Source organism: Eublepharis macularius, chromosome 1, assembly GCF_028583425.1.
Source record: "Eublepharis macularius isolate TG4126 chromosome 1, MPM_Emac_v1.0, whole genome shotgun sequence".
Lineage (NCBI taxonomy): Eukaryota > Metazoa > Chordata > Lepidosauria > Squamata > Eublepharidae > Eublepharis > Eublepharis macularius.
Genome location: NC_072790.1, coordinates 55,923,530 through 55,946,967, shown reverse-complemented (window position 1 = coordinate 55,946,967; position 23,438 = coordinate 55,923,530). Strand labels below are relative to the sequence as shown.

Here is a 23,438-nt window from a genome sequence, read left to right as displayed (position 1 = left end):
AGGCATTCCCTCTTCCTCAGTCACTGATCCTGGCCAAATGAAGGTGGGGGAGCAGGTATGGCCACCTCCTCTGAACCCGATCCTGGCCAAGTGAAGGGGGAGGGCATTGCCACCTGCTGTGCACCTGATCCCAGCCGGGTGAATGGGGGACAGGCATTGCCTCCTGCTCTGCAACTGATCCCAGCTGCATGAAGAAGGGGCAGGAATTGCCACCTGCTCCACTCCTGATCCCGGCTGGGTGAAGAAGTGATGGACATTTCCTCCTACTCTGCGCCTGATTCTGGCTGGGTGAAGTGGAGAGGGGGCATTGCCACCTGCTCTGTGCCTGATTCCAGCAGGTTGAACGGGGGACAGGCATTGCCTCCTGCTCCACGCCTGATCCTGGCTGGGTGAAAGGGATGGGCATTGCCACCTTCTCGCCTGACCCTGGCTGGGTGAAGGGGGCCGGCATTGCCACCTCCTGATCCCTGCAGGGTGAAGTTGGAGATGTGCATTGCCACCTGCTTTGCTTGTGATCCCACTTGGTTGAAGGTGGGGAACTGGCATTGCCACCTGCTCCTCTCCTGATCCCAGTTGGGTGAAGGTGGGTGTTGGGCATTGGCACCTGCTTTGCTCCTGATCCCACCTGCTTGAAGGTGGGGATCAGGCATTGCCACCTTCTCCCCTCCTGATCCCAGCTGGGTGAAGGTGGAGGGCGGATATCGCCCCCTGCTCTGTGCTTGATCCCAGCTGGGTAAAGGGTGGGCAGCATTGCCACCTGCTCCACTCTTGATCCCAGCTAGGTGACATTGCCACCTACTCCACTCCTGATCCCAGTAGGTTGAAGGTGGAGGTTGAGCATTGCCACCTGCTCCCTTCCTGATCCCAGCTGGGTGAAGGTGGGCAATAGGCTTTGCCACCTGTTCCCCTCCTGATCCCAGCTGGGTGAAGTCAGGGAGCAGGCATTGCCACCTGCTCCCCTACCAATCCCAGCTGGATGAAGGGCAGGCAGGCATTACCACCTGCTCCGCTCCTGATCCCAGCAGGGTGAAGGCTGGGGACAGGCATTGCCACCTGCTCTGCTCCTGATCCCAGCTGGTTCAAGGTGGGGGGAAGCATTGCCACCTGCTCCGTGCCTGATCCTGGTCTGGGTTTCCCACCATGGCACGCTCCCTGGAGGTCTGGCTGCTTGATCTGGGCTTCCCTCCACAGCAGTGCCCTCTGGTGGCGCTCCAGAGTAGGAAGTGAGTTGTCTTGATACGTTTAGCCTTTTATATAGTAGGATTACAAAATATGCAAAATGAAAGAGGAAGAGCTACACCTTCTACTAACAACATACCAATTTTACCATAGTAGTACCATTTAGACTTCATGTAAGGAAACAATACGTTTGAATATTTTTCCTTATCAAAAGCTTTCTACAAATAACAAGCCACATGTCAAGGAAATAATTTCTTGCCTAGCTTTCTCCCAGACACTCACTTGCAAGTTCACTTATGGGAACATAATTATCGGGTGCACAGGGCTTGATCAGAACATCCTCATGTCCAATGGTAAACCAAAAGATTTTTATGCATTCATGCATGCACGCACGCACAAACACATGTGTGTGTATTTACTTAATTTTTACCTTACCTTTCTCCTCAAGTGACATTCATCATTCTCCTCTCCTCCATTTTACCCTCACAACAACCTTATGTGGTAGGTTAAGCTGAGAGTCTGTGACTAGCCCAAGATCACCCAGCGCACTTCTGTGGCAGAGTGGGTATTTGAACCTGTGTCTCCCAGATCCTAGTCTAATACTCTAACCACTACACAACACTTCCTACCACACTGCTGCACATCTCTTCACTGTACAAACATCTTCCTTTTGGGTGCTTTGTTTTAGCAGTTGAAAACTCCCATCCCCTCCACAAGTGATTTCTTCCCATTTGGGGTTTCTGTTTCAGCATGATGCCCATCTAAGCCCACATTCTATGCAACTGCCTCTCTAAATTTAGCAGAAGTTAATTGAAACATTTGCAAAAGGTATCAGTCTATTCCTTTTTCCTTGGATGTGCAATTGGAAATTCTGTGGTGAGCTGGACAGGCAAGAAAAGCCCTTTCCATATGATCAAAAAAGCTATATTTTATTTATGTTGCTACAGAGCTGACCAGATGATTTTAAATGGATATTTGTTTTTATATAGGGTTGCTCCAATTTTACCATTAAATCATATAGCACGACCTGCTTAACAGACTGCTCACCCTCACCAAAAAAACCCACTACTTTGCAATGTAAAAGTCAGCATAAAAAGCTTAAAATGAGATCTCTTCCCAAAGAGTTTATAATCTAGAAAGTAGGAGAGAGAGCAGAGACAGAGGTAAAAGACTCCTGAATAGGGATTTTATATAAAAGTCGGTATGGCAAGTGAGTTGAGGGAGGACTGCTTCTCACATGGGCAGTTCTATGTGGCCTGCTGCAGAGTGAGCTTACCCAGCAGCTTGGTGATCCTAGCGCCTTAGGGAGAAACCTCCAATATGGGTCAAATCCACATTCACCCATTACCCGCATGTTTATCGGATATCGTCCGTTTGCCTCCAATCCGTGATTTTTCCCTCTTTGTTCACATTCCTGCTTCCAATCTGTCTTTCTCGCACGTCCCTCCGGTCACACGGCCGCTCGAAAACCGCTTTTTTGGGCGGGACTTTTTCCCACCCATTTTTTAAATTTTTTTGAGTGCACTTTTCCGTTATTTCGATCTTGCCTTATAAAGAAACATCATTGAAGATAATGATGCCTCTCTTTCCCCCACTGACAGCACTGATGGCTCTCTCCCGTTTTTTTTTTTTTTTTTGGAAATTTGGAAGCATGTGGGAAGCTTTCGCGGGCATTTCCTATGCAGGACAGTTCAGCGCCTGAATTTTACTGAAGTTTCACTTCCTTGGAGTGTCATTATTTCAATATTTTGTAATTTCGATATTACAGTAATATAAAAAAAAATAAAAAACAGTTAAAAAGGAAGTTTCGCGAGTCCGTTCTGAGGATGGATTCACCCCAAAATGATTTTTCAAACTACCAGATTTGATTCAGAAACAGCATAATCAATAAATCCAATGCTATGAAGCAGTCGTTTGCAGACTACGGAGCACTTGCAATTTGAATCAGCCAATAGGAACTCTCGGAACAGCCGGAGAGACAGGAAGGGGGGGGTGGTTTTTAAAAAAACCACGTAAATTGCGCATTGGCCCGTTCACGGCCACCGTGAAACTCCCGTTGAAAACCTGTGACCACATATTCGGGAGAAATGCGAATGAAATGCATCTGTTTAATGAGTTAATGTGACCGGCACTCGGGATTGCGTGGGGAATGCAGGGAGCATGCGACTTAGAATGAGTAATGTGGATTTGACCATGGTCTAAAAAGAGGTCCTTCAGTAGAAAAAAACTGTTGTATTTTTCACTTTATTGCACTACAATCTTTTCCTTTTAAAATCTCTTCAATAAATATTACATTTCAAAATTTACTTCATCAGTTTTTGGCATCAGCACGCTTCGTTTTATTCAAACAACTTTGTGAAGCTCAAGTACTATGCTGTTATACTACAAAAACAACTCAACCCCCCCCACCTAAAAATATTACATACACATAAATATTATAACTAGATATAAAGTAGTTAAATACCATAGTGAAGCACAGGTATCAAGCTAGTAGTTAAATAAGAAAAAGTCTGTATATTCTCCATGAGTGGTCCCATTTTCAGTATTTTTGTCCAATAATCTTTCTACTGCTGGCTGCCTCAACTTCATAACTACACTTATGTAAAAAAGTGGACCTTGATGTTGGATAGATGTTCTCCTAAACAAATGAAAGAACATGTAATTAATTCAGTTACATGGTTTGGGGCCAGATCTTGTGGCTCTTTCCTGTGGATTCAGACCATGCTGAGAACAAATGCCAATTCAGTGGTAGAAAACAACAACACATGATTGAGATTCACTCATGCAGCTGGACCATTTATGCGATCTCCCAAGTTCTCATATCTTATGGCTAGATATTTCAGTAGCTCAAATATTATTGACTCAACTTATACAACCATATGATTGCTTTTAGAGTTCCATGAGAATATAGTCAACAGTCCATCTGTGGACAATCAATTATTTCTCAATGGACATTTGTTTAAGACCTGTTTAAAATGCTGCTTGCAGCTGGATTCATGAGAGAAGAAGAGCAAGCAAAATGCATTACCATTTCAATCTTATGCTACTATCAGGAGAGTTTCTTTGCTCACTAGATACAAATCTTTAAATAAATGAATGAATTTCCAAATAGCAATTTAATGTTCGATGCTATGATGGAATGCACTTTAAAAGAAGGTTTCCTAAGTGCAGCAATCAGAGAGCTGGAAGGGAAAGAATTAACAATTGCCTGGAATGAGAGCTTGATTGACAGGCTGTTCCCTCCTATTTGATTGACCAGTGAGAACTAGCATTCAGGCTGACGGTTGCTGACAGGATTTTTTTTCAGGGGGAGCGTGAGTAAGTCAGACAGGTTCCCCTCTGGAGTGAGGGAAGATAAACCTTTTGCCTTAACTATAATATCACTTTCTTGAAGAAGAATTCTAGTTAAGAATTCTTAGTATATGTGTCAGCATAAACTGAAGCCCATTTGACACAGGGGGTGTGTTTTTTGCAAAAGTGATTGAGTAGTAAGTGGAGGCTCCCTTTCAAGCCAAGTGAAGAAGAGTTATATTTTCTTAGGAGAAGATTAATTCCTGCCCAGTTTCCAAAGGGAGTTTGGCTCTGAGGAGGACCCTGGGTTTGTTGTAAAGATAAAACTCCAGGAAACCTGAGTTGTCAAAGGGAACTCTGTGAAGAAACATGGTTGCTGTAACTAAAGAATTAAGTAAAACACCTCTTGCTGTTAAGAACCAGAAACATAAGAAACTAGCTTCAAGGAAAATATTTTGCTAATTACTCATATTATAATCTGTATTATAAAAGAATTTTACCTCAGCACTTTCATTAGATACTACACTTTTTCCATCCCTGCCTGTTCAATAAAGTTATTTCTTTTTTAATGTTATACACACTCCAGGACCATTTCCAATACAGATGAAGACGGCTCCTGCTCCCCCCCACCCCCCATCATGTTTCTGGGCTGGGCTAAAAAGCCAAAATTATAACTGCTTATCAGGGTGGGACAAACAGACTTTCAAACCACAAATAGAAGCATGCTACTTGGGGTTGCTCAACCAAAGCAGGTAAACTTGAATTTTGGTGGGAAAATCTGCCTCATAGTGGGAGAGTGAAAGGGGGGGGGGTCTGTCATACGTGCTAAATAATCTCAGAAACATGTTTTCCTCCTCCTTTCCATTTTTAAACATCATATATGTGGCATTAAAGCTTCTAACAGTTCCCCCTGTTTTGATCTGGATAAGTTTTTCCCAACCAGGCTTCTGCGGGATATCATCAGGGGTTCTGGAAGAAATCAGCCAAGAATTTGACATTTGTGTAAAAATAAACAAGCCCAAATATCACACTAAAAGTAAACCATACTAAATTTGAATGTGAACATTATTTTGATGCTTAAGTAAACTTTATTTTGATTTGATATTTTGATATTTTAAAAAAAAGATAATATAAAAAAGACAGCAAAAATTATTTAGAAATACATTTTCTTAACAATAATATAGCAGTAATTGAATTGTACTCCCTGTGTTACAAGCTTTTCCTGGCTTGTAAACATTTTCATAGGTAGGGTTTCCTTGGGATTTGAAAATTTAATTTAGAGGTTCCTCCATGGAAGAAAAGTTAGGAAATACTTATTTGGACTATGAAAATTTGCTCTTGGAGTCCAAGCCAAAACCGTATGTTTTGTTTTTCACAATTTCATTCATGCATTGTAATTTGGTTTATTGAGATTTCACAAGCCATCAGTGTTGATTCGCAATTAAAATGGCAATAGATGTTCAAAGCATCTATTATGATTGGAGATGGTCCATAATGTCACTCTTAAAAAAACGCCTACACCTGTAACCTGCCACCTGAATTGTACATTAGAGTTTAATTACTTCACATACTATGCTAGGACACCCATTTATTGTCTGTGATAAGACAAGAAGAAATTGTTGTGTGTAAAGAATTCACATGTTGATGTCTATATAAACAATATAGCAGGAATACAGGATTGCAGAATTGGAAAGCAATGCAAACAAAAAACTGACAAAGTCAACAGAAACTGCAACTTCACAGAGTTTTCTTCAAGGGTAGACCCATGTAAAGTGCATCACAATAGTCTAGTCTCAAGATGACAAGATAATCATACCATGGGGTCCATATGTCCAGATTAGCAGATTGAAGGTAGGGGTCCATCTTCCAAGCCAAATAAAGCTGGACGAATGCATTTTTATGACTGCAATAAGTTGCTTCTCCAGTAACAATGGTGGCTCCAGTATAACACTAAGGCTCTTAACTTATATATCTAATCGTATTATAAATATCTTGATATAGTTGCAAAAAAAATGCCAATCTGTCCTATATAACTTTGCTATACAACTAGTCAGTATTAATTAGGAGATAAGAATATGCATCAACATTTTATTTATGAGAGGCAGTATCTCCATTAATATAAACAAGTGGGGTTTGTTTAGATGGTATGTGTAGTGTTTTGCCTGAGCTTAATTGGTAACTGGATAAAAATCAAAACAGTTTATGAAACGTTTTCAAAACAGTTGAGAGAGCCAGTGTGGTGAGTGTGGATGTTTGCTGGGTGACCTTAGGCCTGTCACACTCTTTCAGCCTTGCCTACCTCACAGGATTGTTATGAGGATAAAGTGAAGGAAAGAGAACAATGTAAGCCACTTGATGTCCCCACTGGGGAGAAAGGCAGGGTATAAATGAAGTAAATAAATGAATAAATGGTATTCCTTAAGAGCCCTGACCTGATCTCATCAAATCTCAGAAACTAAGCAGGGTCAGTCCTGTTTAGTGCTTAGATGGGAGATCACTAAGGAAGTCCAGGGGGTCTACACTGAGGCAGACAATGGCAAACCACCTCAGAAAATCTCTTGCCTTGAACTTTGGAGTCACCATAAGTTAGCTGTGACTTAACAGCATTTTCCACTATCACCATGCCTTAAGAAGGCATGATTAGGGTTGCTTAGTCCCCCCTGCTGGGTGGGGGCACTAGATCCCCCACTGCCAGCCTCCATCCCCCACCATCACTCACCTGGTCAGCGAAAGAAAGGTGGGAGAACAGGCCTTCCAGAGCAGAGCAATGACATCATTTCCCAGAAGAAAAGTGAGTGGCAAGTCTCCTGTCTCCTGCTGGGAGGGTAAGACAACTCTAGACATGACCCATTAAAATTGTTATAATTCAATAAATTGAAGGAGAATCTTATTAACATATAACAATTTTTGCGACAGGAATTTACATGAACAATTTGCTGTACGCTTGAAAATCATTACACTACCTCTTTCGCATCCCGCCAAAAGGCATCCTTAGAGCAACTGCTTCGTTTTACTGTAGCAAGTGTAGATCTTGTTAAGAACATAAGAACATAAGCAAAGCCATGTTGGATCAGGCCAGTGGCCCATCCAGTCCAACATTCTGTCACACACAGTGGCTAGAAATCCAGTGCCATCTAAAGGACTGTCAGTGAGGCCAGGACACCAGATGCCCTCCCACTGCCTTCCTTCCAGCACCAAGACAACAGAGCACCACCTCCCCACAAAGAGAATACCATCTATCTCCTGTGGCTAATAGCCACTGATGGACCTCTGCTCCATATATTTGTCCAGTCCCCTCTTGAAGCTGGCAATGCTTGTAGCTGCCACCACCTCCTGTGGCAACGAATTCCATGTGTTTATCACCCTTTGTGTAAAGTAGTATTTTCTTCTATCTGTTCTAACCCGACTGCTCACTAATTTCATAGAGTGCCCACGAGTTCTTGTATTGTGAGAGAGGGAGAAAAACACATCTTTCTCTACCTTCTCTAACCCGTGCATTATCTTGTAAACCTCTATCATGTCTCCCCTCAGTCGTCTTTTCTCCAGGCTAAAGAGCCCCAAGCGCCTCAATCTTTCCTCATAGGGAAAGTGTTCCAACCCTTTAATCATTTTAGTTGCCCTTCTCTGTACTTTTTCCAGTGCTATGATATCTTTTTTAAGGTGTGGCGACCAGAACTGTACACAGTACTCCAAATGAGGCCTCACCATCGATTTATACAGAGGCATTATGATACCGGCTGATTTGTTTTCAATCCCTTTCCTAATAACCCCTAGCATAGCATTAGCTTTTTTTATGGCAGTCGCACACTGTGCTGACGTTTTTAGTGAGTTATCTATCATGACTCCAAGATCTCTCTCTTGGTCAGTCTCCGCCAGTTCAGACCCCATCAACTTGTATTTATATTTTGGATTTTTGGTTCCAATGTGCATTACTTTGCACTTGGCTACATTGAACCTTGTTAAAGTCAACTGTGAGAATTCTTTGTTTTTTCTTAATGCATGAACAAGGTGATAGTAATATAAACAGAAATGGAACAAGCAGTGCAAATAATTGTTCAATATAAAGGATAGTTAACTTAGTGAATATCGTGAATACATGCCAGAGAGCATTAAACATGCTTAAATCTTAATGGGATAATGGCACATAATGTTCATCCTTTTAATTACCTGTGGCTTGTGCTCATTGCCTTATTTTATGATTAAATTTGATAATCCAGCACAAGATCTCTAGAAGTCCTCAATTTTTGTACATTTGGTCTTCTTGTGTTTATAAAACAGATGACTGAAAAATATGTACCACAGCAATTACAATCAGATGTGAAGTATTTTAATGTACAACTTCATGTTTCGAGATTTATGCAGTATAGGATGTAATAATTCCAAAAGAAATCTTAAATAATCCAACATTTAGATTTTTCATAAATGCTTGGATAAATTTACCGCTTGGCAAAACAAGGTGACACAGTGTGTATATTAATGACAACTTAGAATTGTCTATATTGTCGTTTCATAGCACCATTAGCGGGAAAGTAATGAAATGATCAGAAATGATACCTTTTGAAACTCACAGATTTAATCAGGAGTAATCGTTTCACTTAATAGTCCACTGGCATGAGAAGTTTACAGATACTGTCTGATAAGAAAATGAGAAACAAGATTATATCTCCATCTGTATTTAGTCTCTATATATGACTGTACACAGTGCTCACTTCACTCAGCCATAATTAGTTAACTGTCAGATAAGAATGTTTTCAAAGCACTAAAAGGAATCCATGCTATTTGCTAGTCCATGGACACAGAACTTTTGAAATACATGTAGGATAAATTAACTTTTTAGCTTGTGGGTTAGGGTTACCTGAATCACTCAGGGTTACCTCCAGCACTGAAAGGGGCACCTCAAGAGATTGATGTGAATGAGGGAAAGAAGCTAGGAATAATCCCTATGGGTTGGATACCACAGAACATTTCTGGTTACTCAAGAGCCCTTGCACAAGTGGAAACAAAAGACAGTCATCACAAATTTTCCAGCCTTCGAAGTAAGTCAACTTTGACTGCATTCCAACTTGAACGTTTGCTTGTACAGGCCATTGTACAAGGTACATTTCAGCAGCCCCCCATAATAATGATCTCTTTCAGTCAATTCATATCATACTTCCAAATTGAATGATACTGACTTTCAAATATACAACACTGATCAGAAATTAAAAATTAAACCCTTAATGTTACAGTAGCTCTTGTGCAATATCTTAGTAAACAGAATTGCATTTAGTAAAATTTTTCTCCCACTGTGTCATGGCAGGATCCAACTAAATGTCTGAAACATCTTTTATTTCTCCATTATAAGTTCCACAGTACAAGTTTTATCATCCTTTACTTGAATACACAGAAAGTTAACTGGTATCTGAGTTAACAGGTTGGCTTATGTGGTCAGTGAATAGGGAGAAGAGACAGCAAACTGTGGTGGCAGCTGAAAGAGTGAAGCTGCACAGAAGGGCTATCAAGACAACTAGGGAATAAGAGTGAGCAAACAGCAAAGACAGTAAGCCACTTGAAGAGTGAAGCCACTTTGCACAGTAGGGCTGCCAGTTCCCCTGGTGAGGGATCCCCCATTACCATCCTCTGCCCCCTGCTACCACTCACCTGGGCGGCGGGAAGAAAAGTTGGGGGAAGAGGCCTCCAGGACACGCTCCTGGTGCGGTGTGATGACATCTCTCTCAAGAGTGGCATCATCGCACAGGCCCCGGGAGTCCTCATGCACTTTGCACCAGGCTGATTTGGGCCCCATGATGGGCCTATATGATGATGTCACTCCTGGAAGCAACATCATTGCACTGCACATGCATGAGGAGGGAAAAGGTGAATTCCAGGTTCCCCCATCCTGCTCGGAGGGTAAGGTAACCTGGCAACCCTACTACACAGGAAGGAGACAAATGAGAGCGTGGCTGGGAGAAAGCCTCAAAACAAAAGCTCATGGTATAAACATCAAGTAACCATTGCATTTCATTAACTGGCATCCCCAAATACCATGAATGCCAGATAACAAAATGTGTAATATAGTAATTATTATTTCAGGTGAGTAGCCATGCCAGTCTGCAGTAGAAGAGCAAGACTTGAGTCCTGTAGCACCTTTGAGACAAACAAGATTTCCAGTGTATAAGCTTTTGAAAATCAAGCTCCCTTCATATCGTACAAAGGGAACTTGATTCTTGAAAGCTTATACCCTGGAAATCTTACTGATCTTTAAGGTGATACTGGACCCAAATGTTGCTCTATTTATTGTTACGTTAGCATATTCCTTTCAATATACAGAATTTGTCTAATGAGTGAGTTAAACTTAGTTTATTGTGAGTTCCTTTCTCCTTTATGTACCCTGGGCTTTTTTATGTAAAGTTCACTTTTCAATGTTGACTCTTCTTGAGCTACCTACCAGGAACATATTTCTCTATACCACTTTACACAGATGATTAACATGTTTTTTTTGCTGGATATTAGATACATTTTCCCATTTCTAATATAAAATCATTATGCATAGAACAGAAGTTAGCTTTTGTATTACTTCAGAATCCTATTAATTGTAATGTCAAGGTGAGTTGTCCCATCAGTCTGTAAATTTAGAGAAACAAGCTACCTAGAGAGCAGTCTAAATATCAGGAAGTGATAGCAGAAGGGTACAATAGAAAAATGCTATAAACACATATTAAATTGTAAAATAAGCTAAAATTGTATGCTAAAAACGTATATATCTTTTGGCACACAAGGGGTTAATTTCGAAGAACTTCATTTTTATCTTTTTTATGTTACACAGAAGTGTTGTCATGATGTTGCACTTCTCTGGAAAAACATGAAACAAAATTAAAATTCCATTTCACACCCTTCCCCAACACAGAAGGCTTGCGTAATTCCATTAAAATGAAAAGCCCTGCACTTTAAGAGAAGAGTTCATGCCCCTACAATTTCACACATGCTCCAATGGCATAGAAATTGTAAGTTAAGGCTGCCAGGTTCACTTCCACACCAGGTGAACAGTGCAGCCATTTTATATTTTGATATTTTATTCTTGCTTAGAACAGGTTTCATATAGCTAGATCTCCCTTGTATATTTAGCTCAGGTTCTTTTCTTATTCCATTTGGTGGGGAAGCACTGAACATAAGGTCAATGCTATATAAATGTTTAATAACAATTTGGTTCATGTTGGAATTAATGACAGGGAATGCCCATCTAAAGGAATGGATGAAAAAGTAAGGGGAGATACATTTTTGGAGCATGATCAAAATTTTAAGAGCTTGAACTCTTCTCTTAGATCCAAGTTCTTTTCAATTTTCCTGAGTTTGTTTTCCTTGCTGTTCTGTTAGCAGTTTTATGATGAAGACAGTGTGTACATGTTTAGAGTATTCAGTGCTCATAGTGGGAGAGGGTTTGTAAACATGTTCCGTTTTAACTGAGTTTGTTAAACATGCATCTGACGAAGAAAACTGCAGTTCTCGAAAGTTTATGCTACAAAAAAGTGCTTAAAGGACTTAAAGGTGCTACTGGACTCTTTACTATTTTGTGACAACAGACTAACACGGCTAACTCCTCTTGAGTTTTAAGAGTTAGTGCAAATAAATGCAAATAGTGCAAATTAATGTTGAGAGAGAGTTTGAAGAAATTTTGAAAGGTTGATATACCGTGCTTTCTTTGAATTGAGACAGCACAGTATTTATTCCTCCTTCAAGATCTTTCAATAAGACATAATAGGCATAATATTCTAAAAGATGCTTAATATTCTGAAAAAATCACCATTCTCCTCCATGATGTATCTGTATTTAATTGTTTTACACAATTTACAGTAAAAGGTAGAGGTGCCAGGTGCCCTAGGGGGCCAACTAAGGGTGTGATAGCAACAGGAAGCGGCAGCTTATCCCTTGCATGTGCACTTAGCATATGTGTGCATCTGCACCCACCTTCTTCATTGGAAAGTGACATCATTTTCCAGAGCAATGAGAAAGCATGTGTGCTCTTTGCATGCATGCCTCTTCCCAGGCCCCTTCCCCTTCACCAAGCAGGTAAGCAAAGGTGGGGGGCAGGGACTGGGGACAGTGGATCCCACCCTCATCTGGAGTGTGGAAACTAGATATGGGCACGAACTGAAATATGAACCAAAATTCATCACGAACCTGGCCAGTTCATGGTTCATGAACCAGTGGGTCATCAGAGCCCATTTCTGACTAACCGGGACGAACATTAGGCTGGTTCGTTTGGTTCATTTTCAGTTCATCACTGCAGGCAGCCTGGTGCTGATCAATCAGTTTCCTAGGCAACCAGAGATGAGCTTTGTGCAGTAGAGGTGTGCACCCCGCTGCTTTTCAGCTGATGGGAAGGGGATCCCCCATGAGCTGAAAAAAGTGCCTGTGTTTGAAAGGAGCAAGGTTCTCTTGCGTGCAAGAAAAGTGTTGCTGCTTTCAAATGTGGGCTGGAACTTTAAAGTGTTTCAGTATCTGTTCTGCTTCCCATGTTTGCAGAAGTTTGCTTATTCCCTGCTGGCTTTAAAAGCCAGGAAAGGCCTAAACAGCTGGTTTCCCCTTCCTCCTTTGCGGTATGTGCACACACTCTCTCTTTTTTTTCAAAGGCAACAAAGTGTAGACTTTGTAATATTGTAGCATCGCAACGTTGTAACATTACTGCACTTTCCTTTTGTCTTTAAAAGCCAGGAAAGGATTAAATAGCAGCTTTTCTCTTCCTCCAAGGCATGTTTCAGGCTTTGCAAAGAGGAAAAAAAATCAAGCGTTTTGCACAGCCTTTTGGAAACAAAGTGGCAGGGAAGCAGCAGCAGCTGCTGGCATTTAAAAGGGGGAAACCGGAAGCTCACACCCCTACTCTGCAGACCTTCTGCTGCCTGGGAAGTGACGTTTTCACAAACCACACAAACTGGTTTGGGAACCGGGGCAAGTTCGTGATTCGTGGTTCATGAAACTGTACGAACCTTGAACCTCCCAGTTTGTTTTTTTTTTCTGTTCGTGCCCATATCTAGCGGCACCCCTAAGAAAATGTGTTGGGTGTGTTGTGTTCCAATATGTTTATACAATAAATTCATCAAGAATATATGCAACTCCTGAATTTTGAGTGACCAACATGTTTATTTGCTACTTACTTCTAAGCAGGCTTTGCTCCCTTTTTGTATGAAATTGCTTTGTAGCATTATTTTTCTATTCTGTGAGTGAATCTTTCATCACACAATAGGATTATGTTCAAACTAGAACATAACATAATACAATAGTTTCTTTGTCAAGACTGGATAGCAGAGTGTAAAATAGGATATAACCTTGTTAGTTCTTCCTATATTCTGCAGCAGGCAGCAGCATTGATTTTAATGGAAAAAACTTTCTGACATATTTAAGGATGTAAGTGGTTGAAATAACCTGTACTGGTTATAGGTAAATAACAGAATGGCTTTCTCAGTGTGCCAACTTGATAAGCTGGTAAAGATGATTGTTCATAACCATCACTCTGCTTTGAAGATGCCTAATTGCTGCTGACACTTTCAATGGAAAGAGGAACAAGCCATGCTGATGAGAGCAATTCATTTCTGTAGAGAATCTCTGGTTCATAGTATACTTAGCAAAAGATATCTATTCTATCTTGATTTATAACATGAAAGAAGTGGACTCTTCACAAGCCAGAGGTTAATTAGCCTAATTATTTGCCAGCTTGAAGACAACATATGTCAGAAGCTGACAAAGGAAGGTAGAAACTATGCCCTTTCTCATGGAAAGTATAAATGTTAACCGTAGGAAAGTCTGTTACTGCTTATGTAAAGATTTCTTCCATACAAGCAAGTAGTGAATTTCCATGCATCCCAGCAACCACCCAATAGATTGCATTCCTGTGTCCAGAACAGGACTCTCATATTTTAGTCTCATTCTCAATAGCTTGAAGTAGAGCTGATCTTGCAAAATACATTTTCTTGATTGAGTTGGTGGTCATATTTTTCCTCCTAAAAGAGTAGCTTCTTGGAGTCACACACAGCGATCCTACTGTGGTATCCTAGTATAAGTTATTTGAGATAATAAATTATCCTTAAAAGTTCTCTTTTTTATTGTAAGCCTCTTGGCAAAGAATTATTAAAAATGGGAAATGAACTGAACTACAGGGTTTATCCTTCATCACCCAGGTGAAACTACCTAGATTTGGTGTTCCGCTACTCTTATTATCCCTCTTCCATGTCTGTATGTTTTTATGTGTTGATATATCATTTAAATCAATAAAGAAATATTCAAGGATTCTTAAATGTAAATGTGTTGATCTTCTAACAAAAATATTAACTTGTTGCTAAAATTGGCCTACTTTACAATGAATTAAAAGGAAGAACATCTAATGCCAATTTCTAAAATGGCATCCAGAGGTAGGCTTCCCATCCCCCCTGTGGCACCACTCATCTGGCTGGGGGGAGGGGGTAGTATTAGAGGCACAGTATATGGATACACTCGCATTGTTATGACCCCTTCTTTCTCTTGGGTAGATTTTGCCTTTAATCTTTCCCTTACACCCTCTGGGTAGATTGCTGCCACCAGGAATATTATATTCCAAGATATTTTATTTAAATTTTCCCTTTAGTAACGTGCCCAAGCAGCAGGCTCCTTCGTAGTTCTATGTGGCTCTGAGGACAGGAATGGGATATAGCAATGACAGATAATCTGAAATATAACAAAAACAAAGTAAACTTACTTTTTTCAAGAAGCATATCTGTTTCATAAGAGTAGTTCTCAATTCCTAAAGTTACTTCACTTAAACTCATTCACACAGATCTCTTCTAAGGCTTCACACACAGTTTGCCTGCTTTTCCCTGACTGAATGTTCTTTCACAAACATACTCAGATCAGGTTTCCACATAGGTTATATTTCTCTCAGTAATACTTAAACATGCTAAAGCACTACACAGGTAGCCTCTCTTTTCCTCACTCAGTATTTGCCCCCCCCCCCAGTTGGAAGAATGAGACAGACACAAGGCTTTGGAATTAAGGACTGCTTTATTAAACACAACATCAACACTAAACTGCAGCAAAGGCTAAGTGGCGGTACAGGTCAAGCCATGGGGTCACTCCCTGATCACCTTGACCTGTCTGGGTGAGCCCCACTGCCCCAGGCATGAGCCATTCATGGAATGGCCTTGGCCCAGTGGGCTAGGCAAAGGGTTCCCCCCATTAAGCTCCTAAAGCCTCAACTGTACAGCATGAGGGAAGGACTTGCGTCTGGGGTTCGCTGGAGACAGTCTGCACAGGTGGTGGTAGCCATGAAGCATACCATCCCTCCTGACAGACCCCATTTCCCCACCGATGGGGAATTGCCAAAGGGGTGCTCACTAGCCCGCTCCCTATTCCCAAATTTTCTCCTGCTATGGGCAACCTACAAGGCACCACGCCTAAAACACCTCAGACCCCTGCTTCAGTACAAGGTAGGCAAAAAACCTATTCCCCTCCTTGCCAATTGGGGGAACAGGAAAAATTTCCTACCTGGCCCTAAAAAAGCAACCAGCTAATCCTGCACTGAAACAGAAAGAGGAGGATGGGCCGATCGCACGGAGCAACTGAGCCTTCAGGGGCGGAGACACCTTTACAGGCTCTGTCTCTGCCTCCTGCCCCGCCCCCCCCAAGGTAAGGATCCGGATGCCTGGGACAGCCATCTGTCTCCTCCTTCTGACGAGGCAAACTTCAGCCCTACAGCCAAAGCCGCTGTGCGGCTGCCATGCATGGCAGCACACAGCTAGCCTCTCTTTCCTTGACTGAAAGTTCTTTCTCCACTCTCAGTCTAAAACTGTATTCACTCCGCCCACACGCTCAGTCATCAACCAATCATATCATTCACTCATCCCTCTCTTTCACCCCCACTCTTCACCTGTATCACACCAAGCATTTAAAGACACATGCACACATTTACTTAAAATCATTACACACATAGTCCTCCATTGTGCTGAAAAATGTCATTTTCCAGTGCAATGGCACAACTGCAGGTTGCACTGAAGCCCAATTCAGTAAAAATGTCCCCATTTAGAGGCCATTTTTACTCAACTAGGCTTTAATGTACCTCTTGGCTCTTTAGTTGTGCTGGAAAATGATGTAAAAATGATGTAAGTACCCCACTGCCCTCTGGTCCCCAGCCCCTGCTTTGGCCGTTGGATCCCTGGAAACCCCATCCAGAGGAGAGCCATGATCTCTCTGAACTGGGTGAGTGGGTGAAACATGGAAATGAGATTCAGTGTGAGTAAGTGTAAAAGTGATCCATATTGGGGCAGAAAAAGCCATTTAAATATATGCTGATAGTCTAAAGTTGTGATTACCAGGAAAGTAGTTGCCAATCTCCAGGTGGGGCCTAGAGATCTCTTAGAATTACAACTCATCTCCAGACTACAGAGATCAGTTCTCCTGGAGAAAATGGCTGCTTTGCAGGGTGGACTCCAGGGCAATATAACTATTAAGGTCCCTTCCCTCTCCAAACCCCACTCTTTTCAAATCTCCAGGCATTTCCCAAAGTGGAAATGGCAATCCCACCAGAAAGAGATCATGGGATTTTGGTGGATAGCTTGATGAAAATGCCACAGGGCATGGCAGCAATTTAAAACAGGAAATTCTGTGCTAAGGATTGGGAATAAAATTGTCAGACTTCACACAAGTCCTTGATGCAGTTACAGTTATGAAGAACTGCTGTTACAGGCTGAAGCATCTTCCCCATGAAGCTAAGCCAAAGCACACTGGGATTTTTAGTTTAGAAAAAATATGCTTGAAAGATGAATGATAGAAGTCTACAAAATTTAATATGTGGTGATATACACTGACTTAAACAGATATAAAGAGGTCAGGCAAATAGTTCAAGTTCAAGTTAGCCTTTATTGGCACATGGCAGCAATTCAAGTTATCCACTTACAAAAAAGAAAGAACAAAGTTAAAAGAATACTGCACTACAAATACATAAATACATTTAGAGTTTATTTCCGTGATATCCTTTGACGCAACTTCAAAGCAGAATGGAGAAACTTATCCACCTTCTCGGTGACATCTTGAAAGGAATCGTTCAACAGCCTATAGACTTTGAGCACGTCAGAGCAATCCATCATACTAGCTAAAACAGATTTTAAGTATGTTTGACGTATACCAGCGTACAAATGACAGTGCAAAAGAACATGTGTAATTGACTCAACACATTTTTGTTTACATAAACAGCATCTAGCTGAATAGTCTATCCTGTTAAATCTGTCATGTAGAATGGCCGAAGGCATAGCATTGCACCTGGCCCAAGAAAATGCTCTACAAAATTGTGGCACCTGCAGGGAAGATAAATATGGAGCCATCCTCCCTACAGTGAGAGGGACTTCAAAGCTCAGGGGGGAGCAGGTTTTAGTAGCCAGGCTATATAACTTTGGGCGTTCAATATCTAGCAACCTACTCTTAATTTGATGAAACGCAGCATTTGATGTTAACATAGACAGTGAGTCCACAGATATACCCATGGATTAGGGCCTTTGACCGGGTCATCAAACGTGTTCAATCTACATTTCTGCGAAAAATCCTGGGCCTACCGAAGTGTGTTCCATATGCAATTATTTGCTTAGAAACTGGTTTAATTTTAATGGAAACAAGGGCATGGCTTATGACATTTAAATACTCGGTCAGGAAAATAAAAGCAGAATAATCTCTATACCCTGCTTGTAGGCTTTTGGGGGACATATGATTGGTCACTGTAACAGAATGCTGAACTAAATTGTTGCTCTGATATTCTTATGTTAGATTTGTGTTAAAAGCTTCGGTGCATATATTATTTAATAGCCTTCCACACGATTAATTCTTTCACCTGAGTACAGAAATTGATTTTCTCTTTTTCTTAGGGGGAGGTGGTATGTGAAATTCTATACTGTCGGTCCTTTAGCTATCTTATATAAATGTAAAATCCCAGAATATGGTACAACATTAGTAACTTTCAAATAATTTATTTTGATAGCTTTTGTTTGCCCCTATATTTTTATTCCAAACCATTATTTTAAGAGATATTTAAGTAGTATTTTGATTATAGCTCATGCCGTAGTTCTAGCCTTAACAGATAAGTATAGCAACTTGGAAGAGGGGGAACTGTTTTAGTATAAAGTTATATTAAGTGTTAGTCAATTCTTTATTACTTGTTTCCCTTCCTGCCATTTGCAGATTTTGATGGTCAGATCTGTTGTAACCACTTTAATAATATCTTATTTATAGTTTATTTATAGACTGGCCAACAAAAGTTCACAATTCCATTTTAAATGCATGCTATGGAATGCAGCTTTGTTTGAAGGTATTTAAATTAATTTGCCTTATGGCTGTACTTTTCAGGTATCTGATGAAGCAAGCTTTAACTCATGAAAGCTTGTGCTGGAATAAATTTGTTAGTCTCAAGTGCCAGTAGATTTGTGTATTAATTAGATACACACAAACTATTGTTATGGCAACAGCCCCAAAACAATTAAAGCTTGAACATTATGTTGATATCAGAAGATGCTATGTGTCAACCCCTTTTTTTGTACCACCCCATACTAAATAAAAACATTTGCCTTCATCAATAGGCTATTAATTGCTTATCTCAAACAAAGGTTGCAAATGAGATGGTGGCCTCTTCTCCATAGAGTTAATGACATGATTTCATCAAAAATCTATACCTGTTTGCTACAGTTATTTGCTTGCTTATTTCATAATGATCTGTAAACCGTGAATTCATTTACTCCTTCAATACCAGAACATATTTGTTCTGCAAAAAACTAAAAGCATCCAATGCTTCTTTGAAGGCTTCATTATCATGCAGAGTAACAGAGAGAAGAAAGTGATTAGGTGATGTGGCTAGAAGACATCTACTTATCCCAAACTTTAATGTGGATATTAATGGCGTTCAGGAAGCCACATTTATAAATTTTAAAAAAGATTAGGAAACAAATACCTTCTCTGTAAAATATGGACAAAACTCTGCCAAGAGTTTTGTTCACCTTTACTTGAACAGATAAGAAAACAATTCTTTAAGCTGAAGATTCAGAAGGTTTAGTCTTCTTTTTTCAGGATTGAAATAATCACCACATGTAGTATGAAGAATGGATCTCCTTCTGGTTAGGGTGGCTAGACTCTGGTTTGGGAAAGAATGTTGAATCAATGTTGGAATGCATGCTTCACATGTATGTTGCTGATTAAAGGGTCTTAGATAGCACTGCTGGGAATGACCTGTGCATATGACCTTGAAGAACTGCTGTCAGTTAGAGTAGATAGTACTGGGCTATAAAGGCTCAGCAGCTTCATGCATTTTATTCATATATTGGCATATGCAAGAGTACAATGTAATATCAAAGTTGTGCTAAGGTGAAGAAGGAGAAATGACCGCCTCCTGACTTACCAGGGAGCTGAATTGTGGTCCACAGGGTGGTGGAGGGATGTGGGGCTTGACAGCTGCCATGTGCTCGTCAGCAGCCCTTCACCCCGCCCCCACCCCACATTTGGGATTTTCAAATCCCTTGCCTGGCCAATCGGGGAGCGCCGCACTGGCCAGGCTTGCGGGTGGGGCTGTGCATCGGACTGGGAGGATGCGGGCTCCTCTCAGGTCCACCAGCACAGTTCTTAAGGCCACCAGCTCCTCCCTCTTCATTCTGTGTTGCACGGCAACCCACCTACAGCTCCCTAGTTTCAGGTTCTTGTTTGTGGGTTACCCTCTTTGTTTTGGGACTGATTGATGTTTTGCTCTTCTTTCCATTTATCATCACAACTTTGTTGGACAATTTGTCATGGGGATCGGATTCTTTTGGGGGGAGATGGGGCCTGCATGCCCAATCTCCCTGTAAGGGGATTCCCCCAAGGAATCTTTGGAGTGAGTATGAGGATGCATGCCTAGTGGAGGCTGCAGGGAATACTCACACTCAGGAGATAGGGGAGCCACACAGGGGTGTTGACACTCACATGGTTCCCATTGTCTGCTACTCCTTGGTTCCCCCCCCCTCAGCATGGCTGAGGGGGTGTGGCAGTTCATCAGCTGGCAGGCGGTTCAACTTAGGATCCAACCCCCATACATTGCCAACGCTCGTTTCAGCTGTTATTTAATAAAGTTGTAGCTTTCATTCATTCCATACAAATGTGTTCATGGTTTCTTAGTCGCTGTGCCCCTTCCCTTCTCCACCCCTTAGTGCTGGGCTGCAATGTGGTGCACTGTTCAGAGTTTCAGTACAGAGTTTCATTGCAACTTCCACATGTACAAAAATCTTGAATTTTTCCTGTCCTGTTACTCTGCTGTTGGAAAAGGCATAGAGTACCAATTTATCTTGCTTCCCCCTCCTCAATGCAGCTGCAATTTTCATTTATGCAGGTTCCCTAAACCTCAGCATTGCCTTTTTGAGGCTCACTGGAGGCTGCTAAGGGAAGGCGACCCTATCTGAATGGTACTCGTATTACCTGCACTTAAACATTTTGTTTACTGTAGGTCTGACCTGCTCTGCTTTTTTGTTTTATCTTCTGGCCTGTAGACAAACTGGAATGTACTTCTTTGCTAGTAATAAATATATCTTTAGATCATGTATAGAGAGTTATCATCAAATGCTCAGTCCATTACCAGCACAAGAATCAAACACTTTGCGTAGGATCTCCCAAGTTCCTTCTACTTCACTGAAATCAAAGTTGAGAATATTTCTTTTTGATTCCCACTTACTGGGGATGTGTTGCTCAGAATCTTTTTCTGCCATTGCTTCAGGAGCCTTTTCATTTATTGTTACATTGCTGCTCTTGGTATGCACAGTGATTATTTGGATCTATATGTGGTTCCAAACAAGATCCTAATAGAGAAGGCAAGTGATGTCTTCTAGCCATCAAGCTTGTGCTCTGGTTAAACTATAACCTAGTGATAGACTTTTGCTGATAACGTCTCTAGAACAACAATGGCTACAATGCAAAACAAAATCAAACATACCTAAGCCTGTTAATTTGAATGGGCCCTTAACAGTTAAATGTCTTATTTTTCACTTCTGAAAATACTACCAATCTATCTCCCTTGCTAAAGATGGAACTATATATTATGGAGGGAGAGAGAGAAATTCTTCATATCCATACTTTAAAAACTTTTTCTAAACAAATATAATGTGGCCAATTACCACCTGGTTTCTAATGTGCCCTTTCTAGGCAAACTGATTGAGACAGCAGTAGCAAACCAACTCCAGGTTTACAGTCTGAGCATTGCTGTTTGATGTTCAGCTGACGGCAGTACAGTTGATCAGTTCTGGCCTGTGAACTGACATTGGTTCTTTATTCATGCTCTTGCATAGGATTTTGGCCATTGCCACCTTTGTTTAGTTTAGTTTATTCAGTGTTTAATCCTCACTCCCCACAAGTGGGCTCAGGATGGGGTACAACAGTCATACAATACAATTGCAGAGCAAATTCTACAATAAAATCCAGCAATTAAAATTATATATATACAAAAACCTGATATAGTTGGCTACACATTCCTGCCCCCAACATGCAAAGAGGAGGTAGACAGACACACGAGCTGTACTCGAATACCGGAGACCAGTGGGAGGCTCAATGATGGTCCTGATGCTCGCCTCAACCATAAGCCTGGTGGAACATCTCCGTCTTGCAGGCCCGCCGAAATGATACAAGATCCTGGTGGGCCTGAGTGCCCTCAGACAGAGAGTTCCACCAGATTGCATCAGTATGCTGCTGTTATGAGCTGTGTGGTCAGATGAAGGCATTCTTTTTCAAAGGGTCTTTGTTAAATAGTACTGTACATAATATCATTTGGACCCATTATTTTTGTTGCTTGCATTATTGTATGCTGCTGCTTAATTATTATGTGTTCTATAACCATGACAATTATTCTTTGGTTTTATAATTTTGGATTTTTATTGAGCATTTTTACTGCTGCTGGTTGGTAATTATGAGGTTTTTAAATAATGGTTTATTATATTTTTGCTATTTATAAGCAATGATCTCAAGTGTTAATTGTTATATGCCATCATAAATGCCTATGTGCAATCTAATCTTACATATGATAAAGAAATAAATGCATGAAATCCTTCCCTCTTGCTCTTGAAATTGTGCATGTGGTACAGTCTTTCTGTACTACTGGTGGTTAGCTTGTCTAACACTTCTCAGGGAACTGATTGTAGCCAAAAATTCAGGACCACAAAACTTCAAAACAACATAGCAGGATGTAGCTACAGATATGCATTTGAACCCCCATCATCTTGAATGCAAAATACAAGTATATGCTTTATGTTTTCACTGTAAAATAAACATGGGTTTAAAATGCTCAGCTTTGTGTTCCAACTGTATTATATGAAGTGTCTTAGAAGCATATCAGGGTTTTTTTTTCTCTCTTGCTGTATGCAGACATGGATTGTCCTTCAGATTTTAATTTTTCAGACTCTGCTGTGATTGTGGTTAGAACTGCCTTTATCATTTTTTTGTGGTTTGATCCTCAAGATATTCTTCATTCCAACAATAAACATTAATATTGGATTCCTGACAAAGCTACTGAGATGTGGGTTTTTTGATGTAGACTGTTTTGCTCTCTCTAGCTGGTTCTTCTTTGGTATAAAGTAGCTGTTATTTGTCACACTGACAGGTGCATCTACTGCGAAATGCTGGCGATGAAGTTACCATCACCGTTCAGTACCTCAGGGAAGCTCCATCATTTCTAAAGCTCCCATTGGGTAAGGCAAAATTAATGGATCTCAGTGAAAAATTTTCCTCTGTAACATTCTTATACCAGACAGACACTTGCACACAAATATTATTTCATTCATTGAGTGTTTTGGTTTGGAACAGATTGTATATTTTAATTCTAAATTATTATTTGTTTATGTGTATCTTCTTTATATATCTATAGACACATGCAAGGCAGAGTGAAGCTCAGTGGTCCAACACAAATGCTTGGTATGCAGAAGGTCACAGGTTCAGTCCATCTTAACTCTAATTACACAAGATCTCTGGTAGCAGAGCTT

General features: G+C 40.8%; 1 protein-coding gene across 1 annotated transcript in view; it reads left to right on the top strand.

Annotated features, from left to right (window-relative positions):
• SNTG2 (syntrophin gamma 2) overlaps nucleotides 1–23,438 on the top strand; it is a 439,152-nt gene that overhangs the window by 257,739 nt on the left and 157,975 nt on the right. Inside the window, exon 7 of the mRNA XM_054979235.1 lies at nucleotides 23,060–23,147. Within this exon, the coding sequence (XP_054835210.1) occupies nucleotides 23,060–23,147 (88 nt within the window). The remainder of the gene's footprint in view (nucleotides 1–23,059; nucleotides 23,148–23,438) is intronic.